The sequence below is a fragment of the Bufo gargarizans genome, chromosome 5, assembly GCF_014858855.1.
Source record: "Bufo gargarizans isolate SCDJY-AF-19 chromosome 5, ASM1485885v1, whole genome shotgun sequence".
Classification (NCBI taxonomy): Eukaryota; Metazoa; Chordata; class Amphibia; order Anura; family Bufonidae; genus Bufo; species Bufo gargarizans.
In genome coordinates this window covers 140,338,009-140,359,315 of record NC_058084.1, presented here as the reverse complement: position 1 = coordinate 140,359,315, position 21,307 = coordinate 140,338,009, and the positions used below count along the sequence as shown (strand labels likewise).

At 42.0% G+C, this 21,307-nt stretch overlaps 1 protein-coding gene across 1 annotated transcript in view; it reads left to right on the top strand.

Annotated features, from left to right (window-relative positions):
- METTL4 (methyltransferase 4, N6-adenosine) overlaps positions 1 to 21,307 on the top strand; it is a 162,691-nt gene that overhangs the window by 68,059 nt on the left and 73,325 nt on the right. Inside the window, exons 4-7 of the mRNA XM_044295107.1 lie at positions 7,243 to 7,309; positions 17,447 to 17,621; positions 19,825 to 19,931; positions 20,087 to 20,178. Coding sequence (XP_044151042.1) covers positions 7,243 to 7,309; positions 17,447 to 17,621; positions 19,825 to 19,931; positions 20,087 to 20,178 — 441 coding nt within the window. The remainder of the gene's footprint in view (positions 1 to 7,242; positions 7,310 to 17,446; positions 17,622 to 19,824; positions 19,932 to 20,086; positions 20,179 to 21,307) is intronic.

The window sequence follows — 21,307 nt, the reverse complement described above, 5'->3', positions numbered from 1 at the left end:
GATAAATGAAGTGCTAGTGTGCACACTTGACCTACCAGCGGGAAACGCGATCTGTGTGTCGAACTGACTGCATCCCATCATAGTCATTTATGGTGCAGTCATTTCCTATCCGTTCCTGGGTCTAGTGTACTCACTCCGGGAGGCGCTGTTGACACATGGACCATGTTTCCCAGACCAATCACAGTTGTGTAAATCAGCCTCTGTTCACATCTGCTTTGGAAACTCCGTTCACGCCCTATGTCACAGATTTTGCTAAAAATGTCATGCAGAACTATTTTGTCCTGGATTCCTTAAAGGGCTTTTCTGGAATTTAGATATATATTGATGGCTTATCTGATTGGTGGGGGTTTGAATCCTGGCACCGCCACTTATCAGTTGTTTTAAGATGAGAGCGCCACGGCCTCTTTAAGGCTACTTTCACATCTGCTCATTCAATTCCGCTATTGAGATCCATCATAGGATCTCAATAGTGGAACAAAACACTTCAGTTAAGTCCCCATTCATTGTCAATAGGGACAAAACGGAACTCGCCAAAATGCATTCCGTTCCGTTTGGTTGTGTCCCCATCACGGACAGAAAAAAACGCTGCAAGAAGCCGTTTGCTGTCTGCGATGTGGTGCAGAGCAAGACGGAAGTCAATGGGGACGGATCCGTTTTCTGACACAATGGAAAACTGATCCATCCCCCATTGACTTTCAATGGTGCTCATGACGGATGCATGCGGTTTTATTATTGTAACGGAAGCGTTTTTGCAGATCCATGACTGATCCACAAAAAACGCTAATGTCAAAGTAGCCTAACTCTTGCCAAGCGCAACTCCTTGCATTGTATAGCCGCTGTGCATTATTGCAGCCCACACCCTTTCACTTGAATGGGACTGAGCTGCACTTGGGCCATGTGACCAATGGATGTGACGTCCCTAACGTAGGAAGTAGGCGCAGCGCTTACCGGAGCTCTGCAGCCTCTTAGAACAGCTAATCAGCCGGGGTGCTGGGAGTCGGGCCCCAACCAATCTGATATTGACGCCCTATCTTGAAGATTAAGAATCCCAGAAAACCCCTTTAATGGAAACTTAGTGGACCCCATTATAGTTAATAGGGTCTCTTCAGTTATGTTACTTTGCTGTCTTGGTTTTTCAGCTTTTTCCCCTCTAATGGAGCCTAAGGGTACATTCATAGGAAATACAGCAGTTAAAATTGGATAAACAGTCAGTTTTTCAAGGTCATTTTGCATCCGTTTGTGCATCTCCTGGCTGTCTAAACGTTTTTTTTTTTAACCGCCGTTTTTCATCAGTTTGGAACATGGTTTTTAACATGAATTTCATTTACAATTTTTTTTTAACCCCCACACCACCCCCAGTAGTGCCGACAAATTAAAAAAACAAAACCTCACTACAGGCATGAGCCAGAACTCTTGTTTTGCACTGGAGGCAGCAGGACCTGATGCTCCTAGCAAGATCATTTGCCGTCACAATGATGGGAGCAACCCCTTTTTAACTGCCGTTAGACAAGTGAACAAAACAGCAAAAAATGGTACATATACTATTTTTGTTCTTCACTGGCCATAAATAAACATCCATGTAAATAGCCCCATAGACTTCAATGATTCTGAAAATGGACATATGAGGCCATTTTCCACTGTTGTGTGAATGTGCCCTAACTATGGAAATGATTAGTGCTGATGTGAACTTAGTCTTATTTATTTTTTACATGGAGTCTGATTTCCACTGGCAGTCAAACGCTTGTGGCTTTAGTCCGTGCAGTTGCGTTTCTGTTGCAGTGAGATTAGTCAGTGGGCGGTCATTAATGTGTTAAATTATGAGGTTTGTGTTTCAGATTTGTCCGGTAACTCCGCACCAATACATCTGTCTTCTCCTCCAAATCTCTGCAGACTGCTCTCACAATTTAGCAATTTGTTTTAAATGTTAAGGAACATCCAATAAATGTCTGCTATGATGGATGGTTAGTACTTGAAAGCTTTGTCTGGATAAACCTAAGCTAATCCTTTAAATACATGAGACACAAAATGATGTCTGATAGGTTGAATTCTTCCACATAAGCAAGTAAATATACCCCTACTTTAAAGGGGGGCCACATTGTTATTTACAGTGAAAGCGCACCATAATTACCTCTACCATTTGTGCACACAGATATCCCGTGCAGTATTTTTCCGACTCCAAAATGAATATTTTTTTGTCCCCACAGTTTGCAAAGTTCTTAAAGAGGACCACAAAATGCAGTGCAGGAGGAGCTGAGCAGATTGATATATAGTTTTGCGGGGAAAGAGTGGGTAAAACTTTTCATTTATGCATGTAAACGTCAGCTTTTTCTTATTTAACCACTTCATTACCAGAGTATTTATCTCCCTTCCTTACCAGTTTTTCAGTTGTAGCAATGCGTCTATCTGCAAACAACTGATTCATTTCTGAGCCAGCCTACATGTATTTGATATTATTTTTCTCGGGGCACCTTAGACCTTTCTTTTAGATGATGGCTATAATATAAAAATAAAAATAAAATAAAAAAGGAAACTGCGAAAATTATGAAAAAAAAACTATTTTTCCTTTCTAATCAAATTTTTTTTCTTACTATTACAAAAGGTTTCAATACAAAACATTTCTAAGACCTTTACCGTACTATTGTACTCTGAAAATAAGCGCTATTTATGTAATTTAGCTACTGGCTGGGCCTGCCGCAAGACTTCAAACAACTGGAGAGTATTTTAGATTTTGGTGGCTTATTTTTCTATTGCTGGTTCTATAGGCACCGTACTGCCAGAAAAAATTCTACAGTGCCAAAATGCTACAAGCCCCTTCAAAGTGACTTTTTTATGTTATTCGCCTTAGGTATTCATCTTGGGGAAATTTGGACATTTTAAGAGGGTTTTTTATTATTTTTTTTAACATTTTTATGTGCGTTTGTATAATTTACGTTGTGGCGGTAGGCTCTTATCTGTAACCCGACGTATAAAAGCGTTTTTGTTTACTGTTATAACGGAATCCATAAGGCGGAAGTCAAAATGGAAGCCTTTAAGAGGCATTCCGTTTTTATCCTTCATAATACAAGTCTACGGGCAGCATAACTGATCAGTCCAGGTTTCCATTATGCAGGAGTCCAGTCCGGCATAGCGGAAACCAGGACTGATCCGTTACGCTGCCCATAGACTTATATTATGACGGAATGCAAAATGGAAGCCTTTAGAAGGCATGCCGTTTTGCTTTCCATCGTAATAGAAGTCTATGGGCAATCATAACGGATCCTTCTGGTTCCAGTTATGCAGAAATGGAAAAAAAAAAGTCCTGTCGACAGGACTACTGTATGTTTTCTGTCTTGGAAAACGGGAAACAGACGGATCCGTTATGATTCGAATAGACTTTTCTATTCTTGCGGATCAAAACGGAATGCCTCTTAAAGGCTTCCTTTTTGATTCCGTTATTTTCTATTCTAACCATGTTATAACGGAAAACAAAAACGGAATCCATAACTGTGATGTGAACCCACCATTACTCAGGGAATGCTAGCAGTTACTGATAACACCTTCCCTGTGTACAACCTTCTAAGGGTCCATTCACATGTCTGGATCATTCATTTTCAACGGAGCCGGAAAAGATGCGGACAGCAGACAGTTTGCTGTCCGCATCCGCATTTCTGGTCCGCAAAAAAAAATAGAGCAGGTCCTATTCTTGTCCACAGCTGCGGACAAGAATAGGAATCCTCTATATAGTGCCGGCCATGTGCGGTGACAGTGTTTTGAGGTCCGCAATTTTACATCTGAATGGACCCTAAGGCCTCATGCACACGACCGTATTTTTCAGTGTCCGATCCGTTTTTTTTGCGGATAGGATGCGGACCCATTAATTTCAATGGGTCCGCAGAAAACGCTGACAGCACACCGTGTGCTTTCCGCATTAGTATGTCCGTTCCGTTTCTCCGCAGAAAAAATAATGCAAGGATAGGCATTATTACAATGAATCTGCAAAAAAAAAAAGGATCCGCAAAAAAAAACGGATGCCATATGGAACGTCATCCGTATATTTTGCGGATCCACAATTTGCGGACCACAAAACACATATGGTCGTGTGCATGTAGCCTAAGGCCTCATGCACACGACCGTTGTTGTGTTCCGTTCTGCAAAATGGGGTTCCGTGATCCGTTTCAGTTTTTGTTTCCATGTGTCTTCCTTTATTTTTGGAGGATCACCAGACATGAAGGAAAGTAAAAAAAAAAATCTAAGTCAAGTTTGCCATGCAAATGATAGGAAAAAAACGGACGTGGACGCGGATGAAAATCTTGTGTGCCTCCGTGTTATTTCACTGACCGGAAATACGGATCACGGACGCGGATGACAAACGGTGCATTAGCCGAGTTTTCCACTGACCCATTGAAAGTCAGTGGGTCCGCAGAAAATCTCGGAAAACGGAACAACGGACACGGGACACAACAACGGTCGTGTGCATGAGGCCTAAGTCAGATAAAGCAAAGATATAAATGTATAAATCACAAGTTTTAAAGATTTTTTCGTGGTGTCAGGTCCTCTTTAGGAATGCACCTTGCATTGCTCCTATGTCAGTGCACTCTCTTCCCTGAGATCACTCACTTTTTATTGCCCCAATTGATCTAAAATTAAAAATGTATTATATTTGCATATAGTATTCATTTAAAAAAATCCATAAAGGTTATCTACAGCTCCAATCCTGTGTGGTCTGATCCTGCAATCATACATTCCTGACACACTTTGTGCGTAAATTATGGGACAAATTAAAGGGAGCAAAAATGCAGGATCAGTCTGCACAGTGTTTGTTTTCTGTTATCATGAAAAAGTATAGATCACCACTAAGGCTTCTTGCACACGAACATATTTTCTTTCCGTGTCCGTTTTTTTTGCAGACCGTATACGGAACCATTCATTTCAATGGGTCCGCAAAAAAAAGGAAGGTATTCCCTTTCCGTTCCACAAAAAAATAGAACGTGTCCTATTCTTTTCCACATCACGGACAAAGATATTTCTGTTCTATTAGGGGCCAGCTGTTCTGTTCCTGCAAAATATGGAATGCACACGGATGTCAACAGTAGGAGCTGAGCAGATTGATGTATAGTTTTGTGGGAAAATATTTTATATAAGGCTACATTAAAACAAACGTATTTTGTTTCTGTGTCTGTGTCGGTGATTGACAGTCTTCCCTTTCTGAATGTGTATACAGTACATAAATAGCTGTCTGTCACAGATAAGATTGCCCACCATAGTGTGCAAGCACGGCCACTGCTGCTGGATTACAGGTTAGTAATAACCATGGAAACAAGAAATGTATAATGTGCCCATTATAGTCTATGGGTCCGTGAAAACCACAGAAGCAACACGGATGCTTAATAATCTAATATGCATGTTGTCCCCCCACCTAACCAGCCAAACCCCATACCAGCAACAGCCCCTGTTCAAAAGTACATTAAAGGTAGTGTGCGGCCATTAAAAATGACTACCGACTATACAGTGCAGTCTTCATTATTAAAAGAAAGGCTGTGTGGTTCTTGACCGCAGCATGGTTGCAACCCACCCACAGCATGGCTGCTTTGTGTGCGGCACCTGAGGGGTTAATTCTCGCGGATCGCAGCACCTTGTCATAGAGGTCGGGTGCCGGGTATGTGATTCTGCCGCTGGCACCTGCCTCCTGTATTTGTATTAAAATGTTAGTTATGTTCATAGGTGGTGCAGTGTGCCCTCCCCAACCCCAGTATTATAAATTATAATCATTTTTGGCACAGTGCGCCCCTCCCCAACACCCCCAGTATTAAAGTCATTGATGGCAGAGGGTCGTCGTCGTCCCCCCCCCCCGTCCTCTTTAGTGGCAGTGGAAGCTTCCGATCGGTTACCATGGCAGCCAGGACGCTACTGAAGCCCAGGCTGCCATGGTGATCTCCCTGCTGCTGTATGCACTGTGCACAGGCAGCAGGGAGAGTGTGAGATCCTATTCACCCTAATAGAGCTCTATCAGGGTGAATAGGACAAGGGATGAAAAGATCCCAGGTTCTAGCCCCCAAGGGGGCTAATAGTTTATTTAATAAAAAGCAAAAAACAAAAGTTAAAAACAAACACCAAAATATTAAGTATGTCACCCCCTTTCCCAATTTTACATATAAAATATGTAAACAATAAATAAACATATTACATATACCATGTCCGAAAAGTCCAAACTATAAAAAAATACAGTATCTCCAATGCGGTGAACGTCGTAACACAAAAAAAAAAAATTTTGATCACCTTGTCCCCCCCCAAAAATAGGATAGGACTGTTCTATTATGGGCCGGACCTTCCATAAAATGTGGGATACACGTGGCTTTTTTGGTGTTTTTATTATTTGGGGCGTGGAATTGAATGGTATTGAGTATTGCAATACCTTTTTATGGTATCGAAATCGAGTCAAAATGTTGGTATCGTGACAACCCTAGACTGTACTTTGGGAAAATTTTCATAGAGACATATTAAAAGTTTTGATTGGTTGGGGCTGAGGGCTGAGACTGCTAGAACGAAGAGAGAGAGCTCTCACATAGATCTCACTGTCTTTGCTGCAGGAGACTGAATAGAGACAGGTCTATAGACTATCTATTAAGTCCGCTTTATTCTCCTGCACGAAGAAAAGTGTCCTATGTGAGTGCTTCTCCCGCCTGATCTGTGTGGTCTCAGTGCTAGGACCATAAAAAATAGTATAGGACAGCACCACTTACTAGAACAAATAGTCTGTGATATGGCGGCGGTGCTCGTGGCGTTAGGTCCCGGCCTCAGGGACCCCTCAGACGTAGAGAAAACGTCAGGAAAGTCTCGGCACTCTTAATCTTGAATCAAAACTTAGTGTTTAATACCACCGAAAAATACAGCAACGTTTCGACACACATGTAGCTTGAGAAAGACCTGTGTGTCGAAAAGTTGCTGTATTTTTCGGTGGTATTAAACACTAAGTTTTGATTCAACATTAAGAGTGCTGTGACTTTCCTGAAGTTTTAGCTCAGTGCTAGGACCCCCACTAATCAAAACTTTTGATGTTACTATGATATATCAAATGTTTTCCAAATACAGGGACCCTTTAACCGTGCGATTGTGTCTGCAGCTCTGTTATATTCACTTGAATGATACTGCTGTGCCCAGTAGGCACCACTACCCTTTCTTACTGCTGACTATAGGGATAATTTCAATGTGGAATCCTGTGGAGTTTGATTTATTTCTCCTCTTTAATTTACTTTTTCCTTCCAGATAAAAAATACAGTATCATTGTTATTGATCCACCATGGAAAAATAAATCCGTCAAGAGGAGTAAGAGGTAATTGTTTGCTTGTTAGCTTTTCCATTTTTTTATTTTTATTTTATAAGATGTTGTAAGATGTGCTGTCATCAATGTGACAGGAGGCAATATTCATTATTAATACCTAAGGATATAGACATTTTACAATAGAAAAATTAGATTATTTCCTTCATCGCTGTGCTTTGTTTAACCACAGCCAGTTTTACCTTAAAGCGTCAGCAAAATGTTGCAAATCTGATGTTTCACTTTATGTGCTAATAACTTTGGAAGGCTTATACTTATTCAACCCATTCTGAGTTTTTCTCACGACACATGGTACTTCATGCTAGGCCGAATGCACACGGCCGTGAGCGGTCCGTGGAAACGGCGGCCTAGATTCCTGCTGAGAGCAGGAGCGCACGGCGTCATTGGTTGCTATGACTCCGTGCGCTCCCTGCTGCCGCCACAGTGCAGTAATACACTGGTATAGATCGTGAAAAACGGCTGTGTGCATTCGGCCTTAGTGTGAATTTGGGTTGATATATTTGACTTTTATTTAAAAAAGAAATCCCAAATTTATGAAAAATTAAAAAAATCACAATTTTCCCCCCAAAAAATTCAGAACATTAAAAAGCTTTAAATTTTAGAAGCAACTTTTGGAAATTTCCTTGAAAATTTGAAAAGAGCCTTTAACCCCTTAAGGACTTAGGACGTACCGGTACGCCCTATTTCCCGAGTCCTTAAGGACTCAGGACGTACCGGTACGTCCTAACTTTAATTCGTGATTGCGACGCGGCAGGGGTTAATCGCAACAGGATGTCCGCTGAAATCATTCAGCGGTCATCCTGTCACAACGCCGGGAGGGGGTCATGTGACACCCCCGCATCGGCGATTGCAGCAAACCGGAGGTCAATTCAGACCTGCGGTTTGCTGTGTCTCCGGTGACCCGATGAACCGGAAAAGGACTGTGATCGGTGGTGTGATTACTCACCACTAATCACAGTCCGAGCATTTGGGAGAGGCGGTGCTGGCCGTGGTGCTAAATGCCGCTGTCCAGGGTCCTGATTGGTGCGGGGAGAGATGCGCGAGATTCAAACTTCCAGCGCTCCTCTCTCCCCTCCTCTTCCTGTTCAGCACCTGCACCATCGAGCACCGTCCTCACCAGGCTCCTGCAATCCCCCCCATTGGCACCCATCACCCTCCAGGTAGGTTAGGGTAAGTGAGGGTGAGGCACCGTTAGGCAGGGATAGAAGGGAAAAGTTAGTTAGGAAAAAAAAATAAAAATAAAAATTGTTTTCTAGCTTTCAGACCCTAGCCCCCCCCCCCCCCCTTGCCGCTCCCACCACCACTTTTTTTTTTTTCCTGCGTGCACTGACAGGCCGGCACTCTTAGCGTCCGGCCACTGTTAGCGCATTGCCCGCCCCACCGCTGATCAGCAAGTTTTTTTCCTAACACTTGTTTAAAAAAAACTTTAGTACGTGAACACCCATGCCCCCACACACACGCACATACAATAAAGTTTTACACGCACGCACACACACACACATACCCATGGCCCGCCGATGTTCTCTGTGGAGGAGGCATACGCCCAGCTTGCCTCCGACTCCGAGAGCCCCAGTGAGGATGAGAATGACCCCACGTTCCTCTTGTCATGCGCATCCTCCTCCTCATCATTTGATGACGATGAGCCCCAAGGTGGCAGAGACGCCGCCAGGCGGAGCCAGGGGCCCTACATGCTAGGGACCCTGTGGCCCCCCTAGTACGAGCCGCTCTGGGGCTCATACTGCTTTTCCGGTCCACCAAATAAGCCCACTGGAGCCCCCTGCTGGTGAACTTAGCTGGTGTCCCCCAGTGGATTTTGAGCCCGAGATTCCGGATTTTGTTGGCAATCCAGGAATCCAGATTCCCACAGTGGGGTTTACTGAAATTGACTTTTTTTTAGTTTTTTTTCAGTAAGCCTTTTGTGAATCTAATGGTGGAGCAGACTAACCTGTACGCCTAACAGTTCGTTGCTCAGCACCCGGGCTCCTTTTTGGCTAGACCCGGTGGCTGGACGCCGGTCAGTGCAGCCGAGATGAGGACCGATTTTGGGGCCTCGTGCTGCACATGGGTCTAGTGCAAAAACCCAGTGTCGGGCAATACTGGAATGGGGACGTTCTCTACCAGACCCCACTCTACAGTATGGCCATGACACGTACCCGGTTTGAGGCCATCCGGAAATGTCTGCATTATTCAGATAATGCAGCATGTCCCCCCTGAGGTGATCCTGCCCATGACCGTCTGTATGAGATACGGCCGGTCATCGAGCACTTCGGGGCCAAATTTGCACAGGCCTACGTACCTGGAAGGGAGGTCGCGGTTGATGAGTCTCTCGTTGTGTTCAAGGGGAGACTCAGTTTTCACCAATACATTCCCTCTAAGCGGGCGAGGTATGGGGTGAAAATGTACAAAATTTGTGAGAGTACCAGGGTACACTTACAAATTTTGTGTGTATGAGGGGCGAGATTCCTGTATTGAACCCCCAGCATGTCCCTCCACTCTGGGTGTTAGTGGGAAACTTGTGTGGGACCTTATGTACCCACTGCTAGATAAGGGTTACCACTTGTACATGGATAACTTTTATACTAGCATTCCCTTGTTTAGGTCCCTTTCCGCCAGATCCACGTTCGCATGTGCGACCGTGCGGAAAATTCAACGCGGCCTCCCTACCTACCCCCTCCAGGTACCTATCCCCAGGGGCGAGACCCATGCCCTTACCAGTGGAAACCTGTTGCTGGTCAGTTATAAGGACAAGAGGTATGTCTTTATACTGTCCACAATCCACGGTCGACTACGATCAGTATATGGGAGGAGTTGATCTCTCTGATCAAGTCCTCAAGCCATATAATGCCATGCGCAAAACCCAAGCATGGTACAAAAAAGTTGCGGTCTACTTGATACAGGTTGCCTTGTACAACGCTTTTGTACTATCCCGAAGCGCTGGCAGCACAGGGACATTCCTCCAGTTCTAAGAGGCAGTCCTCAAGGACCTGATCTTTTCAGACCGGGAAAGAGCAGGCCGGAGTACCTCGGGAACTGGAGGCGCCCGGATCGTCCCTGACCAACATTTTCCAGGTGTGGTCCCCCATACTTGAAAGAAGAGACGAACCCCAAAAAAGTGCAGTGTGTCACAAGAATGGATACGGAAGGACACCACCACTCAATGTGACACTTGCCCCGATCATCCGGGCCTCATGCCTTATCGATTGCTTCAGGGAGTATCACACTTCCATGGAGTACCACATTTTTATAATCCCCAACAGTCCCCTAGAGAACATAAAAAACTATGTCTCTCAGACTTTGGCGACACGGAAACATTTTTTATTTTCCAAAAATGATTAGTTTTAGTGCAGGCATCCTCAAACTGCGGCCCTCCAGATGTTGTAAAACTATATCTCCCAGCATGCCCAGCAGGGCATGGTGGGAATTGTAGTTTTACAACATCTGGAGGGCCGCAGTTTGAGGATGCCTGCTTAGTGTCTCCAAAGTCTGAGAGCCATACATATTGGGCATCACCGCGTCCGTAAAAATCTTCTCTATAAAAATAACATTTAACCCAACCCCCCCGGATGAACAGCGTTAAAAAAAACACGGGTAAAAAAAAGCATTTTTTGGGTCACCTAACATCACAAAAAGTGTAATAGCAAGCGATCAAAATTTCATATGCACCCCTAATTAGTGCCAATAAAACCGCCATCTCATCCCACAAAAAATGAGCCCCTACATTAGATGGTCACCCAACAACAACAAAAAAACTGTAGCTCCCAGGCTATGGAGATACTAAAATAATTTTTTGGGGTTCCTAAAATGATAATATACTGTAAAATCTAAATACATTTTAAAATGTAGACATATTGGGTATCGCCGCGTCGGTAAGAATATGCCCTATAAAAATAACATTTGACCAAACCCCTCGGATGAACAGCGTTAAAAATATAAAATAAAAACGGTGCCAAAACACCCATTTTTGGGCAAAATTTCCGGTAATAAAGCAAATGTTAACAGCCAAACAAAACTAAATATTTATTGCCCTGATTCTGTAGTATGCAGAAACACCCCATATGTGGTCTAAAATGGCTATATAGCCACACGGCAGGGCATAGAACGAAGGGAACGCCATATGGTTTCTGGAAGGCAGATTTTGATGGACTGGTTTATTTACACCATGTCCCATTAGAAGCCCCCCTGATGTAGCCTAGACTAGAAACTCCAAAAAAGTGACCCCATCTAAGAAACTACACCCCTCACGGTATTCAAAAGTTACTTTACAAATTATGTTAACCCTTTAGGTGTTCCACAAAACTAAATGGCGAATGTAGAAACAATTTTAGAATTTAAATTATTTTTGTTACCTTGCCTCAAAAAAGTGTAATATAGAGCAACCAAAAATCATATTTATCCTAAAAAAGTCCCAAAACATCAACAACCTTATCCCGTAGTTTCCTAGATGGGGTCACTTTTATGGAGTTTCTACTCTAGGGGTGCATCAGGGGGCTTGAAAGGGTACATGGTGTAAATAAACCAGTCCAGCAAAATCTGCGTTCCTCTTCTTCTATGTCCTGCCGTTTAGCCAAATAGTAGTTTTCAACCACATATGGGGTGTTTCTGCAAACTACAGAATCGGGGCAACCCATATTGAGTTTTGTTTGGCAGTTAACCCTTATTTTATTACTGGAAAAAATGGGTTAAAATGGAAAATTTTCCAAAAAATAGAAATTCCAAAATTGTTTCTCAATCTGCCATTAACTCTTGTGGAAAACCTAAACGGTTAACAAAGTTTGTAAACCCAGTTTTGAATACCTTGATGGGTGTTCTTTCTCAGATGGAGTCACTTTTTTGGAATATCTATTCTAGGGGTGCAACAGGGGGCTTGAAACGGGAGATGGTATAAACAAAACCAGTTCTGCAAAATCTGCCTTGCAAAAACCATATGGCGTTCCCCTCCTATGTCCTCCCGTTTGTCCAAACTGTAGTTTACAACCACATATGGGGTGTTTCTGCAAACTACAGAATCGGGGAAACCCATATTGAGTTTTGTTTGGCAGTTAACCCTTGCTTTGTTCTTGGAAAAAATGGATTATATTGGAAAATGTTCCCAAAAATCGGAATTCATAAATTTTATGTCCATTTGCCATGAAGTCTTGTGGAAGACCTAAAGGGTTAACAAAGTTTGTAAAATCAGTTTTGAATACCTTGAGGGGGTGTAGTCTAAAATGGGGTAATTTTTGGGTGGTTTCTATTACGTAAGCATCACAAAGTGACTTCAGACCTGAACTGGTCCATAGAAAGTGGGATTTGAAAAATTTCAAAACTTGCTTCTAAACTTCTAAGCTATGTAACATCCCCAAAAAATAAAATGACATTCCCAAAATGATACAAACATGAAGTAGACATATGGGGAATGTAAAGTAATCAAAAAAATTGGGGGTATTACTATGTATTACAGAAGTAGAGAAACAGAAACTTTGAAATTTGCAAATTTTTCCCAATTTTTTATAAATTTTGGTATTTTTTTGTGCAAAAATAACTTTTTTGACCCAATTTTAGCATTGTCATGAAGTAAAATATGTGCCGAAAAAACTATCTCAGAACGGCCTGGGTAAGTCAAAGCGTTTTAAAGTTATCAGCACTTAAAGTGACACTGGTCAGATTTGCAAAAAATGACTAAGTCCTTAAGATGAAATAGGGCTTAAGGACCAATTCAGTTTTGAAGTGACTTTGAGGGGCTTACATAATAGAAACCACCCATAAATGACCCAATTTAGAAGCTACACCCCTCAAATTATTCAAACTGTAAGTCATTTGGGTTCCATGGCAACCATCAGCACGCAGTGGTCACATTGCATGGAGCCGATGGGATGTAAACCTCGTAGATTCCACAGTGTTGACCACAGCATCTCGGGGATTAATCCGCTGGCGGATACAGCAGGGGTCTGTCTGTCAGTAAAAAAACAGTCCCCTGTAGTGATTGAGCAGGTACTTTCCATGAACGCTATGTCCTCTACGGGTTAATGACTGTTCTTCTGTGATGTGTAAGGCTGTGTTTTCTTCTGTAATGTGGTAAATGGGCAATTATTGCATGTGAAAACTGGAAGCATTTATGAAAGCATTTTCATAAAGCCACAGTGTTGCAAAGCATTTATTGGCTGCATGATTGTGTAACGTTAAAAAATGTGTTTCATCATGTTAAAACCTCAATGCCAAAAATGCAGAAATTTACAGTAAAACACGTGTGGTTCATAAGCGCATATCACACTTCGGCAACTTAGCCTTAAGGACTTGTTTACACATCAGTGACTCAAGGACATGTGCTGTCTATGTTCTCCATGGACAGCACACATATCCATTGATTTAAATGTGTTTATTCCCACTTTCTTGTTTTTCACCTGACCATGGGTCATTGGAAAACATCAGAAGCATGCACTTGTCGGAGTAAGGTCTGTACAGCTTCACTCTAGCTGGCCCTGGTCAAACAAGCATCAGCTGATAGAGGCAGCGAAGCACACAAATGTCAGAGTACAACATGGCCTACCACAGAGCTGGTACCCTCTTTAGTGGCAGAGCACAAATGAGGATTAAACAACCAGAAAATAATATTACCATCTTAAGGCCTCATGCACACGACCGTTGTGTGTTTTGAGGTCTGTAAATTGCGTATTCGCAAAACACGGATGGCGTCCGTGCACGTTCCGCAATTCGCGAAATGGCACGACCGCCATTAATATAACTGCCTATTCTCAAGAATAGGACAGGTTATATTTTTTTTTGCGAACCACGGAACGGAGCAACGGATGCGGACAGCACACGGAGTGCTGTCCGCATCTTTTGCGACCCTATTGAAGTGAATGGATCCGCATCCGAGCCGCCAAAATGGCGGCTCGGATGCAGACCAAAACAACGGCCGTGTGCATGAGGCCTAAGGCACATTCAGCACACTACAACCTCTAAAACTCTTGGTTTCATGAGCAGCTTTAGCTGCCAGAAAATTCCATCCAAATATATGCCTCTTTCCAAGTGAAGAGCTGTAAGATTTTTGGGGGATATATTGTTTGGTCTCTGGATCGAGCAATATCTGTTGGCACATAATCTATTTCACTATACACAGTGCTGTGCTGCTTGAATGTATATGTGTATATATGTGTGTGTGTGTATATATGTAAATGTATGTGTGTGTGTGTGTGTATATATATATATATATATATCTCTGCCCATAATTATTCATACCACTGGCAAATTTTGACTTAAAAAATTACTTGCCGGTTGAATAAAAGTAACTTTGATGGGAAATGACACAGGTGTCTCCCAAAAGATAATAAGACAATGTACAAGAGGCATTATTGTGGGGGAAAAAAACATTTTATTTACATTTTGAGCAAAAAGTGTCCAGTCCAAAATTATTCATACCCTTCTCAATAATCCTTTATTGGCTATTACAGCAATCAAACGCTTCCTATAATTGCAGACCAGCTTTTTGCATGTCTGCACAGGTATTTTTGCCCATTCATCTTTAGCAATAAGCTCCAAATCTTTCAGGTTGGAGGGTCTTCTTGCCATTACCCTAATCTTTTAGCTCCCTCCACAGTCTGGACTCTAGCTGGGCCACTCCAAAACGTTAATGTCTGCTAACCATTTCTTCACCACTTTTGCTGTGTGTTTTGGGTCATTGTTATGCTGAAATGTCCACTGGTGCCCAAGGCCAAGTTTCTCTGCAGACTGCCTGATGTTGTTGAGAATCCTCATGTATTGCTCTTTTTTCATGGTGCCGTTTACTTTGATTAGGTTCCCTGGTCCATTGGCTGAAAAACACCCCCAAAGCATTAGGTTCCCACCACCATGTTTGACAGTGGGGATGGTGCTCTTTGGGTTAAAGGCTTCTCCTTTTTTACGCCAAATGAAGGAAACATCATTGTGACCAAACAATAAAATTTTTTGTTTCATCTGACCATAACACAGAAGACCAGAAGTCGTCTTCTTTGTCCAGATGAACTTTTGCAAAGGCCAAGCGAGCTTTTGTGTGCCTTATCTGGAGAAGTGGCGTCCTCCTTGGTCTGCATTGTGCAGTGTCCGTTGGATTGTCTGCCTTGAGACATTGCCACCAGCAGAGCCCAGATTCACTAGGATGGCCTTGGTGGTGATCCTTGGATTCTTTTTCACCTCTCTAACTATCCTCCTGGCCAGCACCACATCCTCTGAGATTTTCCACAGTGCAGAACATCTTGTATTTTTTTTATAATACTTTGCACTGTAGCCACTGGAACTTGAAAACATTTAGAAATGGCCTTGTAGCCCTTTCCTGACTTGTGAGCAGCCACAATGCGCTACTGCAGGTCCTCACTGAGCTCCTTTGTCTTAGCCATGACTGTCCACAAAACAACTGCAGAGAGCTGCTGTTTTTCACCTGTTGAATTGATTAAAACAGCTGTTCCCAATTAATCGGGGTAATTGGGATGCTTTAGAACAGCTTGGACTATTTGGAATGGTATAGAACTTTTGATTTTCCCACAGACTGTGACAGTTTGTGAAGGGTATGAATAGTTTTGGACTGGACACTTTTTTTCTCAAATGTAAAAAAAAATTACTTGCTGGTTGAATAAAAGTAACTTTAAGTCAAACTTTGCCAGTGGTATGAATAATTATGGGTAGCACTGTAATATACACACACACACAATTTCTATGTAAGAATAATTGATTGGAGCCAGCTTTAATATGCCTCACTGGTAGCACGATTTGAGAATATGCAATTAACCTGAGATGAGTCCTGTCCCTGACTCATCTCACATACAGGACACATCTCAGGTTAATTTGCATATGTATCAAATCAGTTTTTTGACACAATAAAAGCACACAGAGCTATGGGGACTGGGTATTGCGGATGTACTGGCGGCCATCTAGCAACCCATGTCCTCAGCTCTATACACAAGATCCGGGTGACAGGTTCCCTTTAAGCGTATGTAGTTTAGGTTTGTAAAACTAAGGTTAAAATTCACTTTTATGGGAATTTCTCTGCTTATAGGTGGGAGTGATCCAATAATGGGTGAGCACAGTGGCATTAAGACTTAAGACCCTGAATAATCTTTAGCAGAATGAGAACTGTTTACTGTATTCTACAAATGGGGGATATGACGCAAGCTGACGTGGGAAGAACACAGCCTCTGCTGTTGGACTGCAGAGAAACAATAGCGACTTTAGAATTCATTGTGACCTCCCTGCCCTTATCATTCATGATTGGATGGATGTGTAATGTATATCTGGGCACGTGGAAGAGAACATCTTTCTATATCCTCACCTTTTGCTCCATATATTTTATACATCCCTAGTTACCCGCAGGTCAAAATAATGTAGTGGAAGAGTTATAATATAATGACGCTTTTTTTTCTGCTTGTCTCAAGAAAAGGAAGGGTCAGTTACTACATTGCATTGCACCCCCCCCTGCAGATACGCAGTCTGCGCTCTAAGTAATCGCCAAACCCCTATGTACGGACAGTCTACATGTCCAAAGGTTGGAGATGGGTTTTCTCACACTTTATATCCTGTAAATGCAGCAGTTGACATCTTTAAGGTTGATAATGGCCATTGTGTTAAGTTATGGTACGTGAGAAAACCTGTTTGTAAGGGTTAAGTTTCCCAAACCCTATTGAATAAATGAGCTCTTAAAAATGGTGGCTGTCAGTAAGAAGTCCGTACTCTCCTATCGTGACTGTGTTTGTTTGTTTTTTGTCGTCCCCCCCCCGTCCCCACTCACCTTTGTAAGTCTATATTTGTAAGACTCTTTCTTTCTTTTTTAGCCATTCTTAAAATGCACCCTTTTAAAGATGTTGTACGTTGAATTATTTAAGGACCAGCAGTGGCCTCTGAGAGCACTTTACCATCTATTTGCACTATTTTTATACTACTGCACTCACATCAGTCATCTCCGAAGTAGGAATGAGACATAGACAATGGAAGGACATTATGAATGATATGATCTGTGTAACCACTAGGTGTCACTGTTGTCTTTTGTTTGATCGTTGTATGCAGAAATATCCTCTCCCTGATGCTAATGAACACATTTCTGCTTCCTTGCTAGGACTTTTTCTTCTTTAATGACACATTTAAGGCATTTTTAAAATTATAGCTTAACTTTTTTTTTTTTGTTAGATATAATGCTTTATCTCCCTTGAAAATTAAACAACTTCCTATACCTGCCTTGGCTGCCCCGGATTGCCTTGTGATAACTTGGGTGACTAATAGACAGAAACATTTGAGATTTGTGAAGGAAGAACTGTATCCTCATTGGTCTGTCAGAAGTTTAGCAGAATGGCACTGGGTAAAGGTAAGGCTCCATTATGCTCTAGTAATAGAGCAATGTTTTCTATTCCTGCTTACTCCGTCCTTTGCTGTGGCTATAGTTTTGGATTTCACGTTGGGCACTGTCCTGCGTTGCCCAGCCCATATTGTATGTGTTGTAATTATACTATGTTGCAGAGGGTGCCCTACAAGATACTGTTGTAAAATGAGGCATTGTTTTGCTACCAACATGTTCTTGTGATTTCTAAATTTTTAGGACAACTTAAAGGGGTTCTCTCACTTCAGCAAATGGCATTTATGAAGTTAATACAAGGCAGTTACTTATGTATTGTGATTGTCCATATTGCTTCCTTTGCTGGCTTGATTCATTTTTCTATCACATTACACACTGGTCGTTTCCATGGTTACGACCACCCTGTAATCCAGCATCATGCTTGCATAGTATGGGAGAAAGCAAAGGCCTCTCTGGTGGCCGGGACCATGGGAGTGCACATAGTCCAGCACTTTTTTCAGTAGTGTGCAAGCATAGCCACTGCTGCTGGATTACAGGGTGTTTGTAACCATGGAAACGAGCAGTGTATAATGTGATGGAAAAATGAATCAAGCTAGCAAAGGAACAATATGGACAATCGCAATACATTAGTAAGTGTCTTGTCTTAACTTTGTCTACACGATAAATACCATTTGCTGAAGCGAGTCAACACCTCTAAGCAGGATTTAAGACACTGCTTATAATCATTCAATACATTTTGCTTTGAAAAACCCTTACAGGGAGTCTGTCTGTAGTTTTGTAGTTTTCCATATTCTAAAATGCTAATAGTATTAGGTAGAGGCATGGGAGAGCAGAACACACATGCCCTTTGTGGAGCTTTTATTTTCAGGAGAAGTATGAATATGAAGTTTTATTCCCCCAGGGTCTGGGTCTGCTCCTGCAAGTGTCCAGGAGGGGTTCCTCCACTGTGAAGTGATCTCTGCACTGAGCTGCTTCACAACTCCTCCCCCCTAGTTTGAGTGACAGCTGTAGTGGTCTTCTGGTTGGATGATGCAGATGTCACTCAGAGCAGCGGGGAGGATGAGCTGTGAAGCAGCTCAGTGCAGAGATCACTTCACAGTGAAGCTCTGCCTCCAGGTCAATGACCGGAGCATAATCTGGCAGAATAAAACTTCATATTCACACTATTCTTGGTAATGATACTACTGTCTCCAACCCCTGCCTAGTGTTTTACTGCTAAACAGATTCCCTTTAAAGTGAATTTTCCTCATTTATTATCTGGTCATATTTAGATCAAAAACGGATCTGAAAGCATACCCACTGGCTGCAAGCTGTCACCACTAGGAGAAGCCCTGGAGTTTAGTGCATACAGAATTATTATTGAATTCTGTTTGTGACGAATAATGGACCCAGAAATCTGAACCTATTTGAGTTGAAAAAAAAATGGTACAGGGTGGAAATTCACTTTACTGGAGTTCCATACTTGTCATGAATATCACTAAATCTGTGGTAAATAAGAAGGATGAGCAAACCCAAACCTCACCGGGTTCATGTAATGAAGGAAATCTGCTAACGGATCCGTCTGGTTTCCGTAATGCAGGACGGGAAACGGTATGCTTGGCCATAGACTTGTATTTTGACTGAACAAAACTGAATGCCTCTTAAAGGCCCTCCGATTTGCATTCCATCATCGAAGTCCATTATATTCCGTTATAACAGAATCCATAACGGATTTCATTCACTACCCGGAGAGGTTCGGGTTCGCTCATCCCTTGTAAATTACCCTCTTCCAGGGCACCATTGTTCAAAGGGAGTTGAACAATGTAAAATGCAGACCTTTTTATTTCCTTTTTTTGTTTTTAGTTTTAACCACTGTTTGGACAATATGTATAATAAATCCAGAACCCCTGAATGACTGAGCAGGAAACCCTATGAATTACATTGCATCAATTGTTGTATTATAAGTCTCCTACAAAGATGGCTGCAACAACTATCCCTAAGAATTACATGTGATATTTCCTGCATTGTTCACCTTCTTTTTACATTTCCTTTTGGCTCTGTTTCTGAATGAAATGGTAGTACTAGTACTATGATTTGGAGAATGCCTCTTCCTAGGACTTGGTCTAGTTAACATGGGGTATTGTGCACAACGCAGTGCTTCCATTTTCTCATATAAAATATTTTATCCCTCATATTCTGTTTTTAGTCAAACGATCCATCATTTCTTCTTTCTTAGGTAACTCAGTCTGGAGAATTTGTGTTTCCCATCGATTCGGTCCATAAAAAGCCGTATGAGATTCTCGTACTAGGAAGACTTATGAGCTGCGAAAATTCCACAGCAAGGTACGGTATGCCTCACAGCAAATGTGCCTATGCTGATCTGAATACATCGTTGTACTATGAGCCTCCTATTGAGCTGGCTTTCATAAGAGTATGGTATGAATGCCTTTATGTAGTAACTACATAGATTTTCTTAACTTTTCTTTTTTTAATTTAAGGGAGTTGGAGACAGTCTTGCCGCCTATTCCAGAACATAAGATTATAGTCAGTGTGCCCTGTAGCCTCCATTCCCACAAACCACCTCTTTCTGGTATGTCATGCTCATTATAAGAATTACATTATAAATAAAGGATGTATTTTAAAGGAAAACTCCACACATGGGAAATACAGATTTATCATGAAGATACATAATTACATCTAGTTGATTTAATATCCCCTCTATCAACATGTGCCATCTGCTATACTCTGAATGTCATGTAGAAAAGTATCATTTGCATTCTGCGAATGCACTATTTTAACACATTTTGCTCGTTTTATTACTCAGAACGTGTCTACTGCTTGCCTTTTCCCTGAGCACCCATATCCTCTGTATTATTTAGAGAATGTAACCAGTGTAAGCTTTTTATATTGTTACCCTTTGGTGACACGCCGCTAATTTATAGGCATATTGCATGACTAACAATTCCATTATATTATCAGATTTGCTCCCTTTTGAAGTCATGTGATAACACAATAAAATCAGACTTCATGTCACTGACCTCTGCACAGGCTGGTGTTTATGGCAGCTTTTTGTCTTTGAATTGAAGGAATTTTCCCAAAGAGAGAAAGAAAACCTATTGAATAATTGAGTGACCACATTCGGCTTCTTCCTTGTCTCCTCTATAGGCTTAAATGGAGAGTGGCCTTGAATGCTTACCAGCTTCTCCAGTGGTAATTGGGACTGGTCATCAATGGTTAACCTATGAGTAATGAGTCACCAAACCTTTTAACGTCAGGAGACAAACCGGATTTATTAATCCTAACGATGACGTAAGCTTAGACCTACTGTCTAGACCTGCACCAGGGGCTCAGGCTGGATGATATATCTGGTGCAGGGATGGATACTTTTCTCTGACTCTCTACCAACTATTGGTTGGTTTACTTGCAGGCAGATTATTAAACCAGAATTGTGGAACAATTTTAGTGCAAAATGGCACATCCTAGGCCTCCCTCACTTTCCTGAAAAACTCCACCCTTGTTGCCTCTTTTTAAACAGATTTTTAGTGCAGGTCCATTAGTAAATCTGGACCCTTGTATTTTGTATGCATGGCATCGGCTTGTAGAAGGACAGCAGACTCCAGGTCTTCGTAAAATAACCTATAGTTTCCTTACACTTCTAAGAGTTCATGTACACGACCATATCCGTTTTGCTGTCCACAAATCATGGATCTGCAAAATAC